The sequence below is a fragment of the Phalaenopsis equestris genome, unplaced genomic scaffold (genome assembly GCF_001263595.1).
Source record: "Phalaenopsis equestris unplaced genomic scaffold, ASM126359v1 Scaffold000413, whole genome shotgun sequence".
In the NCBI taxonomy this organism is placed as follows: domain Eukaryota; kingdom Viridiplantae; phylum Streptophyta; class Magnoliopsida; order Asparagales; family Orchidaceae; genus Phalaenopsis; species Phalaenopsis equestris.
This window is the reverse complement of record NW_018164854.1, coordinates 789260-809375: the sequence shown is the minus strand read 5'-3', so window position 1 is coordinate 809375 and position 20116 is coordinate 789260. Positions and strand designations below refer to the sequence as shown.

Sequence of the window (20116 nt, the reverse complement as noted above, 5' to 3'; positions counted from 1 at the left end):
TGCTCGCCATCGTTGTATATATATATATATATATTTAACCAACTTATGACATAACTAACACCAATGTTTGATATTTTCGTTAATAATACATTGGTAACATAAACTCATATGACTGAAATGGTGCCTTTCATTTCTAAAAATAATTTTGATATTTTTTTATGTAAGATTAAAGATTTGAGTGTTATGAAAGTAAATGTAAAATTATAGGTGTCAGATTTGTAAATACATGAGAATTATTTGGCATGAATGTCAACACCTCATTTTTCTTTTTTTGTAGTTTCCTATACGTACCTGGCCCGTCAATGAAGGAATTCCATATTAATTGGTCAGGTGACGTTGACCCGTGATAAGATAATCTTATTGCCCTTCAATGAAGGAATTCTATATTTACGAGGTCTTTTAAAGTAACCATAATAATAGAATTTCTCCTTTAGTTATAAATGAAGATAGATGTGCCGTTTGTTTTTTATCTTATACCTACGTAGTAATATTCATAAAAATATGAACAGTCTGATTCTATTAATCATGTCACATAAATCCGTCAGGTCGGGTGAGATTGAATGTTGGCTTTCAATAGAGGACTTTTTAGTCTATTTGATCAAGATTGTGGAATGATATGTTAAAAAGAGATGGGCTTATTATAATAGAGCTACAAATGAACCAAGTGTTTGACAAGCTGATCGTAACTCAGATCCATAAAAGTTTGTTCATGTTTGTATGATTAACTAATTAAACAAGTATGAACAATTTTATAAATGCTCGATTGTTATATGAAAAGGCTTTGAAGACTTCTTTGTTTGATTCGTTTATGTTTGCAAACAGTATCATTTAAAGCTCGCGAACAGGTTCTTTAAGAAGCTTGATAAACAGTTTGAGTTAAAGTTCGTAGATATGACCGAGTTAATGCTTATGAATAAAATCAGTTGAGGTTTAATTGAAGCTTGAGAATAAGGTTAATAAAAGCTTAATATAAAATTGATTTATATTAAATTAAATTTTAGTTTGTAATACATAAAACAATATAAAGTTTTATTTGTTTAGTTCTTAGTTTAATTTTTGCCTTTATTTGTTTATGTTAGTCATTCATTTAAATGCTCCTTCATTTAAAAACTCATTTAGTTTTGTAAGCTAAACAAATAACTCATTTATAAACTTGTTGAAGTTCGTCTGATTAGATAATGAACAGATCAACCATACTATTCATTCTTTTATTTGATATGACTTGTTAGTTGGAAATAAATTGCACAATATCACTAATTTTAATTTGCTCAATGAATTTTGTTTATATATAAATGACTTAGTTTGATGATGATTTACTCATTAATCTGCTCAATAATAACTCGATTATGAACAGGTGGCGAACTCAGATAGGAACTATGAATGAGCATAAACGCAAAGTTTAATATAAAGAAACTCAAGCTTGAACACAATCACAAAAGCTCTATATGATCTTGAGCTCGAGTCAAGCTTGAATTTTTAAACAAACTCAAGCTTGAACATGACCTTTACTCGACCCAGTTTGGTTCGTTTTGCAGCCCTACCTCTACGTATTATTGATAGTATTTAAATCTGGCTTGTTTAATATTTTGAATGGCATATTTTGCATTTCAAACTCATTGTCGAAATTAATCAAATGTACACCACCAACACATCCTTTAAAAAAGAAAAACAATCTAATCGGTGAAGAACACTTGTCTGGGAATTAATCATCAATTTGATAACTTCAGATTAGTTTTGTTTTTTTCTTATTATTAATCCATATATTTATTTTTATCTGGCTCCATATAAGAAAGTACATAGGTATTCTTTCCCCTAAAAAAATTATGATATGGTAGGCGAAGATTGAATACAAGACCTTTCGCAATAAATTTGAGATGATTAAATCCACATTATTGACTAGATGTCATTATATTCGGAGCACCTGAAGTATCGCTATTTACAAATCAAGCACCTTCTTTCGTCCGCTTTTAAAAGTCTCACTAAAATATCAAAATTCATGATAAAAACTAACACGTATATTTTTTTTATCAAATTTTTAATGGTTTAATTGTGACTCGAATAAATGCATCGATTCAATAGCTCAAAAAATCATCAGGGTGCTTGATTTATAAGTACCAATATGTTGGGTGCTTTGCACGTAATTATCCCCATCTCTTTTTACTGCTTATCTTAAGCTTACCTCAAATTATTTAACTTGGCCTGAGCTAAATAATATAATTTCTTGATTGATATAGATATATATATATATATATATATACATCGTAGCATTCTTCACTCTTAAACTCACTATACCAATATGGCATTAAATCAAAGAAATACATTGTTTAGTACTTTTATATTATAATTGATATGTCATGACAAAATTTCATCATTTCACATAAATTTTGAGATCTTTTCTGGCAGAAAATATTCTAATTCAAATAAAAAATTATTCTAAGTTTGAATTTCAATAATCTTATAATCAAATCCAGTCTCCACGAGAATCTGAGTTTAATCAAGACCGAATAAACCCATTGAATCACATTTAGAGGTTTTGGATAGTTAGTTGGAGGATCAAATGAACTTTAAGTTCGACTTACCATAGTAAATTCGAGCATCAAGATGAGAGAAATTCAACGAGTCTAAGATCACTGGATTTTGAGGTCATTAAGCGCTCAAATCATCAAAAAAATCTTATGATAAAAAACAATTAATATGGAACGTTCTTTCATGTGATTAGTAAAGTTATTGGTTGAATGATCAAAATTCCCCTTTTTTGAAGCATACAAATAGACATCTTCTCTTCACTTGATGAGGAGGGAAGGAATCCGATTACAATGTTATGAACTAAAAACCCAACGATAACTTTTGGGCTCTATAACCTCAGGCCTCCTTCGACCACCTTCGATCTCCAATCACCCCTCGCCAGCCATCGTTGGCAAACTCTGTTGTGTAACAATGTATCCTCGAATACTAGATAATAAATTATCATGAATACTATGTAACAAAGTATCTTAAATATGGAAAAATGAAGTATTCAAAATACAGTATAACATATGACTCCACATTACAAATCTGATGATACTCCCAATGATAGTTGCTTATGATCATCATATTTAGAATACGATGACTTTCTCTAGACTCCTAAAGTTTTTTATACATCGTATACAAACAAATGATGTCCAAAAGATGTCTTCGCGGTAAAATAACAAATCCAGGGAGAAGAGTTGTATCAACCAACTCGTGCAGCACCAACTAACTTTTATGTGGCCAAATAATGCTCTTACAGAGGCTCACTATGACATATGTGGCTAGTTACTATTGTGGTTTTCCATTATGGCATAAGTGGCCAAATGTTGTAACTGTAGCCTTCCACTATAGAATATGTTGTCAACTAACATTCTTGCAACGATAAACTACAACCTATGTGGCTAAAAACTACTGTAACATCTTACTACAATATGCGTGACTAACTCCTGTCATTATAGTTTTTCACCACAGTCTCTGTGGTCAACTAACACTCTTGCAATGACCCACAATGACATATGTGACGAGTTATTATTAAATAATTCAGATGTCTCTTCTTGTTGTTTTTCTTTTAGTTGCGTATATGATGAATCTTTGTGCAACACTAAGATATTAAATTATCACTCTCCGTGAATTTTCCGACACACAACAATAACAATTAACTCATGCAAATATTGGAACGTTCTTTCATGTGATTAGTAAAGTTATTGGCTGAATGACCCCTTTTTTGAAGCATATAAATAGACATCTTCTCTTCACTTGATGAGGAGGGAAGAATCCGATTACAATGTTATGAACTAAAGACCCAACGATAACTTTTGGGCTCTATAATCTCAGGCTTCCTTCGACCACCTTCGATCTCCAATCATCCCCTGCTCGCCATCGTTGGCAAACTTTCCAATCACCCCTCGCCAGCCATCGTTGGCAAACTCTGTTGTGTAACAATGTATCCTCGAATACTAGATAATAAATTATCATGAATACTATGTAACAAAGTATCTTAAATATGGAAAAATGAAGTATTCAAAATACAGTATAACATATGACTCCACATTACAAATCTGATGATACTCCCAATGATAGTTGCTTATGATCATCATATTTAGAATACGATGACTTTCTCTAGACTCCTAAAGTTTTTTATACATCGTATACAAACAAATGATGTCTTCGCGGTAAAATAACAAATCCAGGGAGAAGAGTTTCATCAACCGACTTGTGCAGCACCAACTAAGTTTTATGTGGCCAAGTAATGCTCTTACAGAGGCTCACTATGACCTGTGTGGCTAGTTACTATTGTGGCTTTCCATTATGTCATAAGTGGCTAAATGTTGTAACTGTAGCCTTCCACTATAGAATATGTTGCCAACTAGCATTCTTGCGACGACCAACTACAACCTATGTGGCTAGATACTACTGTAACATCTTATTACAGTCTGCGTGACTAACTCCTGTCATTATAGTTTTTCACCACAGTCTTTGTGATTTGCAATGACCCACAATGACATATGTGACGAGATATTATTAAATAATTCAGATGTCTCTTCTTGCTGCTTTTCTTTTAGTTGCGTATATGATGAATCTTCGTGCAACACTAAGACATTAAATTGTCACTCTCCGTGAATTTTTCGACACGCAACAATAACAATTAACTCATGTCAAATATAAAAAATTATCTGTCTCCCAACCCACCCCCCATTCTATGATGAAGAGAAAAATAAATAAAAAAATTGTATTGAAATCAGAAGAAGTTTATTCATGTATGGTTAAATTAGTACATTTTAAAAAAATAAAAAATGAACTAATTATGTGCAAGGTGAGCATAGGTCAACAAGGAGCATATAAAAATGAATGGATGAATTAAAAAACCTGTCGTGTGGGAAGGGAGCACTCGGTAGTGACAGGTGCTGTTATTAATATTTTAATGCCAACTTTAAAGGAATGATTAGATTAAAGCACATGATTCCCATCATAAAACCCTAGCCCCTGCCGGATCCAAGGGTCATTAATAGCTCTTTTTAACCAATACTAATTATAATTTAATTAACACTGATTCCTGCCTAATCCCCTAATGGCTATCTCTAGCTTGACATCGGAGGATCCAAGACCACATAGCTCCTCCTATATTTCGGAATCATCATCTATTGATGATGCAACGAACGTGTTTTGGTTACATAGGTTTAGGAAAATTTACGTACATACCACACAATATTTATGTATTTATCGAACTACCCTTGTGATATTTGAATGTTATAAGCATATACATATATGATGTATTTCACTTTTGTAAAGACAGTGATTATTCTATCTTCTGATGTGATATTAAGGAATTAAGTGGCATAATTACTTTTGTAAATTCATAAGATTTGTGTGGTATACATGTAACTGTCCCTTTTCTTATATACATATAATATCTCAAAAATTTCTATATTATACGATTCAAGATTATATAACTGTGAATTTTTGAAATTTTATAAAAGAAGTGATATTTACAGTGTCCTATGTTCAAATATAGCTGTAACTGTAAGCGTATAGATTAGACCTGCACGAAAATAAAGGGGGTCTAAATAGAGCCTATGGTCCAAACCTATGGTCCAAATGGTTTTGACCATGACCATAATACTTCGGCTCTTTTGACGTAAACTGATTTATTTCATATTTCAATATATATTTCTTTAGGTAAGTGACTGAAAATTAAATAATGTATCAAAATAAATCAAAACATGATAAATCTAATTTTGTTAAAACTTATCAATATATTATGATATAATTTTTTTAGTGGGATTGATAGAGAAAAAAGGGTTGAAGGGAGAAAATAATTAACAAGAGCTGCATATCTTTCTTTGTAGAAATTAAAACTGCTGACAATAACACACACACACTTACATACATATACACATGAGCCTCCAGCCGCCCCTACTTTGTCTAACAATTTGAGTACCACCTTCTTAAGACCAATTGTGTCAGAGGGATCCGAACTCCCTACTTGAAATGTTTTATACTGTGGATGCTAACCAACAGGCCGAGGTACACAGCACAATATCAATATTATATACTTATTTCTTTTTAAAGTAGCTATACTAATCATCTAAAAAGAATTCATCTGAATAGGAAAGAGAGAGGAGATACTTCCACTTATCTCTTATGTATTTAAATTTTTAATATCTAAGTTTTACTTACCTTTATATCATCTAAATCTTTCATATCACATGAATATTATCACAATATAAATTTTAAATTTTAAAAAATAAAATATATATGTAAATTTTAAAGTTTAGATGCTAGATATATAAATGCATAAGAATTTCTAATATTTTTCATGCATCATATTTTATGACATCAAAATAATTTAAAACATATTTAATTATTTTTCTTAATGTTAATTAAAAGTCAGCATCTCTTTTTAACAATAATCATGGTGATATGGCCTCGAACATGTATGATAAAGCTGCGGTAGAAGCTTACACTGTTCCCCACTCACGTTTCTTTTAAGAAAAATGTCATACGTACACATAAATTAATATTTGAATTTAAGTAATATCAGCATGCCCGATTTATTTATTTAAGCAGGATATTCATGTGGCATCTTTTTCAGTGAGCTAATCTATACAAAATTCTCCGCATTCTACGTGGAATTTGTCATTATTATCTTACAAATAAATACATATTTAACTCACCCTAGCTAAAATATTTCATATAAATACAATATAAAACTCTGAAGCTTTAGTCATGAGTCAACATATATAAGATAGCTGGTAGTGATATTTTGTGAGTATGAGATTGAAATCATAAAAGAAAATTAGAATATATATTTTGTAGCTCTCAATTCTATCTTGTATTAAACCTTCTGTCGAGTAATGACAAATGAGAGAGAGAGAGAGAGAGAGAGTTATTGGTCTTGTTTGTCTTCTGAAGGTGATTAGGGTGGTTGAGGTTGGTCCATGCGAAGGGCTACAAAGCCTGAGATGATTAAGCAATAGATACGTAGGGCTACCATTCTTTGGCCCACCAACTCACCCATGCATCTCATCATCCCATGGGGCTCAACCACATGCTTCTACCTATGCTCCAACACCTCTCTCTCTCTCTCTCTCTATATATATATATCTACAAATATTTTGTTCAAACATTTTTTAAAGAGGATAAATTTCAATAACAAAGATAAAAATATGAAAAGGAGAACCCTAGGCCTAAAAGAAAGAGTTAAAGAAGACATTAAAAGAGAAACAAATTAAGACAAAATCTAGATTTTCAAATGAAGCGAAAAATAACTGTAATTGGTTTTTTTTAGTCACCGAGTGAATAATAATAATAGAAGTTAAGAATTATTATTAATGCGTGACATCAAACGTTGGTCAAAAGCTTGGATAAGAAAAGTTTCAAATTGATTTCATATATATATATATATATATACACTACACATTATACTTAAAAAATATTACGTGCATATGAGATATGTGTGAATTAAATAATATTGTGATGCTATTCATCCCAAAATCATCAAATTTCACATAGATATGAAATAATATGGCACGTAATATCGAGCCCATGGCAGACACGTTTCTAGCCGCACACATCCTCTCCAGGGCAGGTCGGGCCAACTGTTGTTCTGCTGCAAAGTCTCCGGCGCATTCCACCACGCTTGGCTCCTTCGCATGCGGGCGCCGTCCGCCCAATTGACAGATCAGTCACGTACGCCAGTTGAAAGCGATGGGCCACCTCTCCGGGCTCCAAACTGGACTGGGCCGGGCCTTGGGTTCTAAAACCCACCCAAGAGCATTTGTGATAAGTAGCATTAGGGTGGAGAGAGAGAGAGAGAAAGGGCTCGTAAATGTGACGAAAGCGATGCTTAACGTTGCATTAAGCACAAGTATTTATGACTAAATACTCTTCACATGTTTAAGCTTTCTTCTTCCGAATAAGAAGGAGAGAGTTTGTTATGTGCGTCGGGATTTGAGCCCTCGGAGGTGTATTAATGTCCTGTTTCTCTCTCTATCTCTACGTGTGGAGACAAGAGCGAAAGGAGAAAGAGAGTCAACTGGTGAAGGGGCAAGCGCTGGGCTCGAGGAGGAGGAGAGAGATGCATGCCACGTTTATTGGGAGTCGCATACATCACTCATTTCCTTGCCCGAATCGGCCCCCTCGGCATGGCCTCACTCCCCTTTTTGTTGCCCAATTAATTATGACGTAAAAACGGGAAATTTTCATCCCAATTTGTGGATTTTTTTTTGGTTTATTTTATAATTACAGATTTGTTGTTGTTTTGTTTTATACGACGTAGGGCAAGACGACAACGAAAAAGCAGCCATTTTTCCTCTCTGCCTGTTTTCTTTAATAATTAGATGAAGAAATTTGGATATGTATTGGCCAGTTTGAATGTTAGTATTATTGTTGGTCATGTTAGAGGGACATAAAACCGGAAAAATAGGGGTTTAGATAATTCAAGAGTGAGAAAATCGTAGGTCTTAATATCGCTTCCTGTAATATTATTATATGGCTATGAAGTAAAATAATATATATATATATAAGTATATATATATATATATCTTATGTCAACTCGAATCTAAAACAGCAAATTGGCGCAAATGTTGCAGTTGATTGGGCTGGATGCGCCTGTAGTACTACTAAGATGGTAAACTAATGCATCAACGTAAGATAAGAAAACATTAAGATCATGTTAAGAAATTGATATTTCATATATTTTCAAGAAGAAGATTGTGAGATAGGGTTCATCAAATCTGAGATCTTATAACATAATTATCATTACTCTCTTCTCCTTAGAACACTTCTATTATATCTTATATCCATGTAGACATAAATATAGCAATATACCTAAATATAAGTTTTCTATGAGTATTCTAACACGAAAACCAATACGTTGAATCAAACTCATATATTGAAATGGCTGAATCAAATTCACATGCAAAAGTAGTTGGATTTCATATCTCACACGGAGGTGAACTAGCACACTTAGTGAGGGACAACTACTTGGGAAATTTATTATTGTTATCAAGGATGTACCTCGATCCATATCTCAGAACATCGCTTGACACACATCCACGTCATAGTCCTTTTATAAAGATATCTTAGATGGGTGTCATACTATACTTCATACATCTCCAATAAATCTTCATCATATCATCTGACATGAATCTCGAGACATGACATAGATCTCGAGGTGATTTTAAGTGAGAAAGATTCAAACATTGATAGAAACTCATCTAGAACTCCAATTTAAGCAAACTTATAATCAAACTAACTGGCTCGGCAAAAAGAACTTGGTGTTCCCAAAATTAGTCCAATCAGAGTCAAATGAAACTCAGATCAAGTCATTAGACCACTTTTGAAAGTTTTTTGGGCATATTTAAATAGTTAAACGAATGTTGAATCTAGCCAGCCTATAATATAATCGAGCGTCCCGACAAGACGAATCCAACGAGCCCAAGAGTGCTCAAATCTAACGTCCTTCAATCACTCAAATATCCACCAAACATCGTCTGATGGAATGAAGCCATCTAGACCATTCGATCAAAGTGACTCATATTCTTGCCTTCATTGCACAAATAACACTATAAATAGAGTCTCACCCCTCTCATGAGTGGGAGGATACAGGCTTGAGAGAGAACTTAAAGATTTGAGAAGGAGCTGAAGTTCAGCACCACCCCTATCACTGTCGATTACCGACGGCCGCCTTTGACAACCGTCGACCGCCGCTGATCACCTATAGCCGCCACCAATCGCCGTCAACCACTGTCAAGCGTCGTCGACAACCACCAACCACCGCCAAGCATTACTGTCATCGTCCACCACCACCTACCGGTGTCAACCGCTCACCACCACCAATCACCAACAACCACCACCGACCAGAATCCATCAATTTATGTTATAACTTGGAAAATCGGGTAACATTTTCTTATTTGTGGGACAAAGAAGTCTCTGTAATCATCAACATATAATGGATTTTTATATCTGGGTCAGACCCCGAGGTTTTTTACCTTAACTGGTTTCCACTTAAAAACTTATGTTGTCATTACTGATCGTTTTCTTTAACCTCAGTGAGTGATGAATTCTTGTGCAACGCTAAGAAGATAAGCCATTATACTACTGCCACAAATTTTCTAGCATACATCCTTTTGGTGTCGTCCGTGGGAAATAGAGCATTTCCATTAGTAAAATACCTGTAAGAATCATTGCATGGCCGCCAAACATAACATTTGTAACAAAATAGCATCCCGCTCCAACACCCATCATTCTAGAAGACAATCACAAAGTCAAGTTCATCAAGCCTCAACATCCTTCTACTTCATAAGGCATTACCCAGCTGACAAAGGAGCCTTGGGTCATTCTGTGGAAAATCGAGTGCATAGGATTAATGAGTCTCAACATGAGATCCTTCATTTTCTACGCGGGGTGCGACAATCATAACCCAATGGAATTCACTTACCACCTGTTCAGCCTTCAACAAGAAATACCCCACTCACCTGGTTCTCTCCTAATGATGAAACCATTCCCCTACCTAGACGGGACACTAATCTTCTCGACATTGCAAGTTTCACTCATCCGTCTCATGCAGATCACCTGGCACCGCCCCGCCTTACTATCATTTATGTTGATATCATCTAAGATGAACTGTGACGCCTGATTCAAGAAGAGTTCCCTCAGGAAAAAGAGGTCGCTTCCCTGCTCATCGCAACTTCCAAGAATCTTCTCCTTTGGCCAATGCAGTTCTCCGACACGCTATCCCAATAAGTTTCAAACTCCCAAACATTGACGCCTATAAAGGGGCAACTGATCCATCCAAGTCCGCTCACCACTATCGAACCATCATGAACATTAACCGTGCCTCTGATGCGCTTTTCTGTCAAGTATTCCCTACAACTCTCAAGGGTCAAGTTCGCACATGGCTCTACTCTCTCCTGAGGGCGTCTTCAACACTTTTGATGAGCTTGTCAAAGTATTCATAGAGCAGTTCATAGTAAATAGAAGGATCATCAAAGATTCATCTTACTTATCAGGAGTTTGCCATAATGAGGGGGAATCCCTCAGTGAATACTTCTGCAGGTTCTCAGCTGAAGCCCACCAGATTCCTCGGGTGGATCTAGAGTTACTGAGAGGAATCATGTGAATACCCTAATCGTTCCTCCATAACTCTCCTGAGTTATTATGGATCACAAGATGTTTTAACTAATCATTTGGCTAGAATGAAAGTTAAGTTAAGCATGGAAGAATATTCATCACGTTAAAGATGTAGACCCAATTTTAAAAGCATTCTACTATTCCTGCACAATCTACTTATTCATCACAAGAAAAAGGTAAGAAGAACTAATCATAATGCAATTCAAAAGGTACACAATACTTAGCTTTTTTTCTCTTTACAAAATGCTATAAATCTCTCTTCAAAGGATCTCCCAATCCTTGTTTCAATGCTTAGAATCCCCTCTCTATTACAACGATCAATCTTCATCAATATCTTAATACAATAATCAAAGAAAATACAAGTTACTACTCTAAGAACTCCCAAGGATTTCCTTAAGGTTTCTGTAGCACTTGGCCTTCTTCTCCCCTTTCTTCTCCTCTCTTCTCATCACCAAATACACCAATATATGACCAGCATAACTCCTTGAATCATGTGAAGAAAATTGTTGGAACTACCCCAGGTAGTATTAGCGCCTAGGCGTCGCAGGGTTGGCGCCTAGGCGCCAAGCTCTTTGCCTATTCGGCTGAGTTCTGGTGCCTAGGACCCCAAGTAGGTGGCACCAAGGCACTCTGGTGAAGCGCCTTGGCGCCCAAAGGGTGGCATTAGGCGTCAGTCACTTGGTCCACCCTTAGCTCCATCTCAGCTCTGCTTTGCACCATTTTTTCTCCACTTCATTCCAATTCTATTACATGTTCTACTTGCAAGAAAAAAACAAAAATATACTTCTTTAATGTGTAATTTTATCAAATAACAGGTGCAAAAGAGAAAGAAATTAGGCGTGCTTTAAATCAGATCAGCGATCATCCCACCCCCATTGTTTCAGATTTCAGTGAGGTCTTTCATGCTCCTATATTGAGTAGGAATGCCCAGAGAACTAGGAAGACATTGCTACAATTACAACAGTTGAATCAACCACATGTCTCTTTACATATTGTGATTAAAGTTGAAGTAAATCTTGTGCTCCCTTGGCTAAGAATCATTGTGTTGCGTCGTTCAGTTGTGAGGATCATGCCACGTCATGGACCGTTAGGAGATCTACTTCTCCTCAAGTTGTAGATTGTTTTGGATCTAGAATCCATGTTGATGCTACCACCAGTTCTCTGACTAAAAAGGTCATAGAAGAGTCCTCTTTAAGAGGAGAGGGTGCAACAGTTTTTTCTGTTCACTCAACTCTTTGTGTTCTAGTTTCATTTGAGGTCGCATCTTTTCTTAGATTAGGTTAGAGGGCCCGAAGGACTAGAAATAGATTGTTTTGCTTACACCAACAAGTTCCCCGACTGACTTCTTTGCCTGTTGAGGAACAAATTAGGATTAAAATATTCAGGAATTTAAAATTCGTACTTTTACTTTCCTGCATAACCTTCAGACCATATTTTAAATGGATTGCATGCATGACTCTCACCCAAGTCATATAATAGGGTCTTCACACTTAGGATTTTGGAAGATAATTACATTATATTAGCATGTGCCAAGGAAAAGCCCCCGAGCTTTTTAAATCTGACTAGCCCCACATAGATTTCTACTTAGGTTGCCGAAGCAGTTTTTATACTGATTTCGATTTTAATTTTGAATTTAAGCAATGTGAGAGTGCAACTTGATATGTTGTTCCTCCGGCATTCTTCGATGAGCATCCCTGTCAAGATAAGAAGTGTCGAAGACGTGAATTTCAGTGATTCAACATGATTTTTTGTGTCAGGTCGGAGAGGAGAGATTGTGGAGTGAGTCCTGTAAGTTTTATTTGTATGTGGAGAGAAAACTTGTATAAGTTCTTTGTAAAGCCTTCCAAATTGCATTTAGTGTGGGTCTGTAATTTTTTCTCGTTCTTAAATTTTTCCACGTAAAATTCTAGCATGCATTTCCGGTTGTTTTGATTGTGCTTTCTATTTAGTTATTTGTTACAGTTTTGTGGAATTGTTGTGATCAGGTTATTCGGCAGTGTTGTTTAGTTTCTAATTGATTCTAAATCCGGTAACGTTGGAAATTGTTCGATGGAGATGTCCTATCAGAATAAACTTAAGTTTAACTTTAGAAGCTTCTAATTCAAATATTGAATTAAGATTTACATTTTTTTAAGTGAATTTTCTACATAGCAAGCCATTAAATCCTTTGGCTAGCTTTTGCATTGCCACTCGACTCCGCTATCAACAACACGACAACTCGTTTACTCTCACATAATAAAAATTTATTTATTTATATCATCATGAAAATATAAAAATGAATTCTAAGAAAATATAATTACTAGCAATATGCATTATCATGAACAAATTTTGACACAAATATTTAGATCTAAAAATACCAAAATTTGTAAACAAAAAATCGCCCTCCCCCCAGCCGCATTCGCCGGTCTTTCTGACTCGGGCCGGCGCGGCAAGGAATGAAAACTATTACGGTTTTACAATTGCGACCTTCTTCGTCTTCCTCTTTCTTCCGCTGCCATAGTGATTCTGAAACCCTAACCCTAAACAGAACGGAGCGGTCGTGGATGAGAGTATATGAAGGACTACGTACAATGAGGGCCGCTTTCTTTTTTGATTTTTTTTACTTTACTTTCATCCCTTTCTCTCTTTTCTTTATAATTAAATAAAATAAAATTCTTAATCATCGTTGAGGCCAGCAGTAAATAATATGTTGTTTTATTTTATGCGCTTCTGTTGTGTTCATTTCAATTAATTGATCATTATATGTATACAATAAAGTGCCGATTATTTACATAGGATTATTTTAATCACAAAATTGATAGAATGGTCAAAATGATGTTCACATGCTTTAAATCGAGGCTAAAATTGTCCTCATGTAGGACTAATAGAATTCCATTTTCATAGAGTCGAGAGCTATTTTGGTATTTCTATAAATATTGGGATTAAAATGCCTCATGTAAATAGTCCAAAACTATTTTGACATTATATATATATATATATATATATATAATGATGTTAATAATAATGTTGAATATCAGATTCTCTTTTGTAAGCACACCTTGAGAGTTAAGAATTGAGTGAATGAGTAAATAAAGTGAATCAAAAGTTACTATAGAGGGAACCAAGGAAGTCCCAATGGCTAGCTCGTTTTTGTCGTCTTTTTGTTTCTTATTTATAAGAATGTATTAGGAACAATTACATAAATGAGAGAACATTTATAGAAAACGATCGTAATATGATTAATGCTCTAATAAATTTTATGAATTTCATTTCATATTTGAATTACAATTTGAATTTTGATATGGTGGTAATTGGCTAGTCAATCCGCTAGAATACGACCGAGTGAAGCGATCAACCAGGTGGCTTTTGTGCCTCTTGTGTGGTTGATTGAGGCATTCGGTCGACTCACGATCTTATCTGCCACGATAAAAGCAAGTAAATCATCCAATCGCTATAAGGAGTTTATGCCTAAGCTTTGGTCGGATGGTTGATCGACTAATGAGTCAATTTATTTTATCGGGTGTGGCTCACTTGTCGCTTTGGTTAAACTCTTATAGGGCATATGTCTCGTTTACCTGCTTAGTTCGTCGCCTCAGCCGGATACTCCTATCAACAAGGTCTTGGGAAGATCTTGTCGCTGCCAGTTCGAGATAATGGATGAGACTTGCTAGGATAAATTATATCTCGCCCTTGGTGGATCATATCGTTTATCGGGCGAGAGATCCCCTCAGAGGTTTGACCTATATTATGTTTAGAGACTTGGTTTCACTTGATTGGCAGTGACATCTCAGTCGACAATTTACCCTTTGGGAATATTTTTTATTTTCGGTCATTCGTTCTCTTTGAAATTCGTGTCGACAGCTCTAGTGTATTCAAATAAACTTAATGATTATGACCAATAAAATAAGAATAATTGTGAAATATTTTCTTAATTATACTCAATTTTTTGTCAATAATCAAATTTTTACTTTTATAATTTTTAAATTTAAACTCAACTATTTTGATTTAAATGTTAAGTTGCATTCTTACATATATTTATTGTAATACAAAGTAGTTAAGTAATTAGTTTCATTCACAAAACATAATATTTATAAATCAAAAAAATAAATAAAAATATTAGAAAAAAAATCAATGCCATGTCTTCCTCTGCACATCACCTATAAAAATATAATTATGTTTACACTAAAAGAGGGGAAGATAGCAAAAATATATTGTCCTCCAATGAGTGGAAATTGAAACCCAATTTCATCTTGCCAACTAAACTTATTATCGTTTAATTTAATTTAAAATAATTATAGTATATGATAAGTTAATTTTAACAAATTATTTGGGCGCATGTTAGGCAATAAGCATTACTAAATAATATTAGAAAATTTTAACCCCAAAACCTTAATAGTATATTTGAAGATTTTTAGAAATTAAGCAAGTTGACATCCGCAAGCTCAAATGGTTTTGTCAAATCCATTTGGAATCACATTTGACAAAAAGCAAAGAGTAATTTAAACTTCTCATGTGGATTCAAAATGTCATATGAGATGTTTTTTGTATGAAAGAAATTTTGACATTGATATGTATTATATTTTGATATAAAGATTCATGAAAATGATTAATTGAGTAATTAAGCTATATATTATCTTTAAATGTAAAATTAGATGGGGTAAATTAATATTCCAAGTAGAAATTTGTGTTTAGTCTTAGTTATTTTTGCTAAGAAAATGTTACAAATGAAGAATGATTTATTAGTGAAAAAGGAACACAAAAGCTGATAGCAATACTTATTGTTGAATCTAAGACTATAATTGTGCGGGTAAAAGAAACAAAGAAAAATGTAATAAAGGTGGAGACAATCGTGGCGGTGCCTAGAGAAGAGCATGAAAGGTGGAGGCAAATGTGTGGTTTGAATAAGACGAACAACACAGAGGGATGAGTGGTGTTGGCGATGTGATGATACCGACCTATAGGTATGGCCATATCCAACTCTAAGCATCATGTTTTGCCTTGGCTCACTCGAAAACGACAATAATTAAGCGTAAGCCTGGGAATGACAATGACATGTTATAGTTGTCTCTAGTACCTCTCATTATCAAAATCATATTTTTTGGCACTTTTGGGAATTAGCATATCTTAGTGTCACCATCTATCTCTTTCTCTTTTCCTTGATTCTTTCTTTAGATTAATCAACCTTCAGAGCCACCTTCTGTTGCTCTTATAGTCACTGACCGTCAGATAAGTTCATATTTTTTTACTAATTGTGGATCTTTCTTTGGTGTGGTTTGTGCTTGTGTAGGGGTCGCTTCAATTACCTGCAATGCTTTCACTTTATATTTCATTCACAATCAATAACATATTCAATATTCTAAAGTTCAAGTTAATTTACAGTTTAAATTTTTTATTATTTGCTTTCCAAGTTTCTAAGTCCATTGTTATTTTTTATTCATTTGAAAAGATCCACTCCTACAAATTATTAGGTTTAACTCCCATTTTATTATTGTTTTCAATAAATCATTGCTCTCTTTGTTTAACCTCAAGCACTTGCTATTATTCTTTTCTAGAATTAAGGATAACAATGCTCACTTTTAAAATCTATGGTGATTGGTGCTTAGTAATGTGAGGCCACAAATATATCTAAGTGGTCTCAAGATTTAAATATTTAAATTTAATCACATGTTGTTTCTATCAAGAGAGAGTTTTCTTTTTTAAGAGTTTACATACTTAGCAAGGCTTTACTTTTGTTATTAGGATTTTTTTTTGGCAAACTTTCACGGGTGAGCTTGCCCACAAGTTACAAATCAAGGCCTTTCATAGCTAGAATCTTTATGAAAACTAATGTTATTTAAATTTTAAAAGAGATTTAAAATTGATACTACTAAGAAATCTCAGTATACACAAAAATAGAGATATAAGTGACAAACATATTTTTTTGCACGAAAAAAATGCATTAGAAAAAACTACAGGGTCTTGCTCAATCAAATTAGTCTACTTGAAAATTAAAAGTAAAGAGGTCCACTCTTTTATTGAATTAGAGAAGATAAGAATACAAAAACTGATGACCATCACTTCTTTACAGTTATAGTTGGCTACAATATTCATTTTTGAGATAAAAGAATTCTAGTTGGTGACTACAATAGTAGTAGTTGGATAAGAAAGTTGTAGTTACTTGGTTGTAATAGTTGTTGTACTTAGCTATAATCATTGCTAGTGGCGGTTGATGGTAACCATTGGTGGGTAATGTTGAACTATAGTGGGTGGCGACAAACTCTATTAACTAACAAAAACCATTGAGACTTTAAAAGTTAAGTTATAAAATTCAACAAATTTTGTTCTTTTCTCCTCCTCATTTCAAGTAAATAATGGCGATCTATTTATAATTCTTTGTAGTGTCTTTTCATAAATTTAGCTAATCTCTCAAAACTCTCCGTCAGATTGTCTACATTGGTTGCCTTGATCGCATGTTTTTTTTTTCAATATTTGAGCATCTTAATGACCTCATTATTGAATGATATTGGATTCATTCTCTTAACGAGCCACTTGATTTGACTAAAAGTATGTCAAATTCTGAGATCATTTGACATTTCAATTGATGCACTAAAGCCTTTAATAACACTTCAATTGTTGGCTTATTAGGACTCTTATTGAATCACTCTTTGTGTCATTGGGCTCTTCTTGTTGATACGCCAAGTTTAATTATAAATTATCTTGTTGAAATTGGGGCCCATTTTGAAATATTTTTTTTTTCTTGAAATGCATCAATATTCTTGCCTAATGATAAAAAATTGTTGACAGCTGTATCTCAAAGTTTTGTCACTATACATGAAGAATGCACCAACACAGATCCCAATGAGATCCAATAGTTCAGAAGGATAGAAGTACAATAAAGGAGGGTCCACCGATAGGAGACCAAGAGACACACTTTTCTAATTAGATGCAGTCATCCAAGCTAATGATGGAGGCTAGCTTAGCCATGAGAGGGACGAAAAGATTAATCTTAGTCGAAAGTAATTGAACTAGAGCAATGCGTATAAGCACTTGAGCTAAAAACTACCAGAAAGCCGAGCAAAGGCATCGACCTACCCCTCAGTACATAAATCCGACGGGGGAAAAGAATTCAGTTCCTCGCCACCACCAACCGTCCCACGACCCCTCTAGGTTTGTCATCAGAAACCAAGAATATCGAGGGACCTCTTTGTCAATGAATTAATAAGTTATCTATTGGGTTACATTGATTCATCTTATGCCTGATAGCTTAGCCTCTTTCTACCGACACGTGCTCCTCTTACAAGGATCAAGGGTTGGTAGTCATACTAAATCAACCGATTGTACAGCCAATTCAGTCATGTCGAACTGAAAATAATCAACTCCAACAAACAATCTACAACGACTCAGCCTAGCCAATTGAATTAACCTTACTGAGCTGAAGTCGTGGTAGCCCGGTAGACCGAGTCATGGGTCAGTCGAGCAATAAGTTCATACAAGTAAATTATCTAGAATATCATGTATGAACCCCATTAAAGTAAGGGCATAAAAATGATATCACATGTTGTACTCTCTCCCCTATTCACTCCCTCTCTCTCTCTCTCGGACCTTTCTTAAACTCAAACCCTTCACAAACAAATTAGGATTCAACAATCAAGAATGCGGCCTGAGATCTAATCGTTGGCTTCCCAGCTAGCTCGTATCACAAGGTTCGACCATGAAGGTGATGCATCAACGATTTCAATATGATACGAGCTGAAGCAGCAACCTTACATGCGTACAATAGAAATTTCTAACGAAACAGTACTCTTGAATGTTTTGATATCAAATTGATTGGAACAAGAAAATTTTTCACAGAAATTAAGGAAGAAATAATAGATTTTATTTCTCCGATACAAAGTTAAAATGGTACAATACTGAATGCATAAAATATAAACACCTATAACTGAGAGGTAGACTATTTCTCTAAGCCCTAACACTAAGATTCAAGACAACAATCACACTTCTTCTTACTCTAAACATATTAAGTCATATTTATACCCCATAATAATAACTAATAAATGACTAAATTACTTTTTTAATCTTATGTCGTGTACAATATTTTGAATTCTTCGGCCGATGCACGCTCTGGTCCAACAACATTCTCATGAGAAATGATCTTGTCACAGATCATTTTATTTTGTGACAAGTTCTAAAAGGAAAATAAATCTTGGTTTTACACATCCTTTTCATTTTCCTACTTGTTTTTGATCGTGTCTTCTTTTTTATCGCTTTTATTAACATAGTACTCCTTCTGATTGGAAAAAAAATGATACGTAACTTGTTTGATTAAATAAAAATAAAAAAATTGACGTTAAGGGGACAAGATGAAATTCTGAGACAGGAAAATTTCATTTTAGCACTCAAATTTAAAAAAGAAGAAGAAGAAGTATTTATGAATGGAGGAGAGTCTTTCTCCATTTGGTGTTTGGTGGGAACTTTAGAAGAGATAGCAGAGCACAACACAGCGGCATTAAAGTGGGGGGCATCACAGAAAAGAAAAGCAGCGGGTTTTGGGGTTCCAAGAACGGGCGAGCTAAAGCCCACTCGGTCTCCAACGCGTGAACTTCTTAATCACGGTTCGATCTACATCGTACGGTTAGAAATGCGCCGGTTCGAAAAACAGGGAGAGAGAGAGTGAGAGAGAGAACGGGGCGGCACCGGATTTGACGGGTTTTCCTCTTTTTCTCGCCATTTCTTTTGTTTTGTTTTGCCCCACCGCTGCCCAATCAGTCGTCACTGGATTTATCATTTCTTTCCTCTCCTTGCCGTGTGCACCGTAAAAATAACACTTTTTTTTGTTCATATAGCTATGTATTATAATTTAGAGAGAGAGGGGCGGGGGAGCAATAAATGGAATTGAGGCTATGGCAGCAATTTTTGCAGTCTCCTTGGCGGCGTTGCAGTTGTTCTAATTCCGTGTCTTAAATATACTGCACAGCGAAAGGAGAGCTCTGCGACGAAAAGCGGGAGGGAGGGAGGG

General features: G+C 34.7%; 1 protein-coding gene and 1 long non-coding RNA gene across 3 annotated transcripts in view; both read left to right on the top strand.

The window, feature by feature from the left end:
- The window catches only part of LOC110027063, a 53986-nt gene extending 52317 nt beyond the window's left edge, over positions 1-1669 (top strand). For both annotated transcript variants that reach the window (XR_002294297.1, XR_002294299.1), the window contains exon 6: positions 1355-1669. This is a non-coding gene — a long non-coding RNA (uncharacterized LOC110027063). The remainder of the gene's footprint in view (positions 1-1354) is intronic.
- Positions 1670-10906: 9237 nt separating this feature from the next.
- LOC110027055 (protein SHORT INTERNODES-like) overlaps positions 10907-20116 on the top strand; it is a gene marked incomplete at its 3' end in the record, with an annotated part of 10656 nt that continues 1446 nt past the window's right edge. Inside the window, 1 exon segment of the mRNA XM_020728326.1 lies at positions 10907-11098. Coding sequence (XP_020583985.1) covers positions 10907-11098 — 192 coding nt within the window.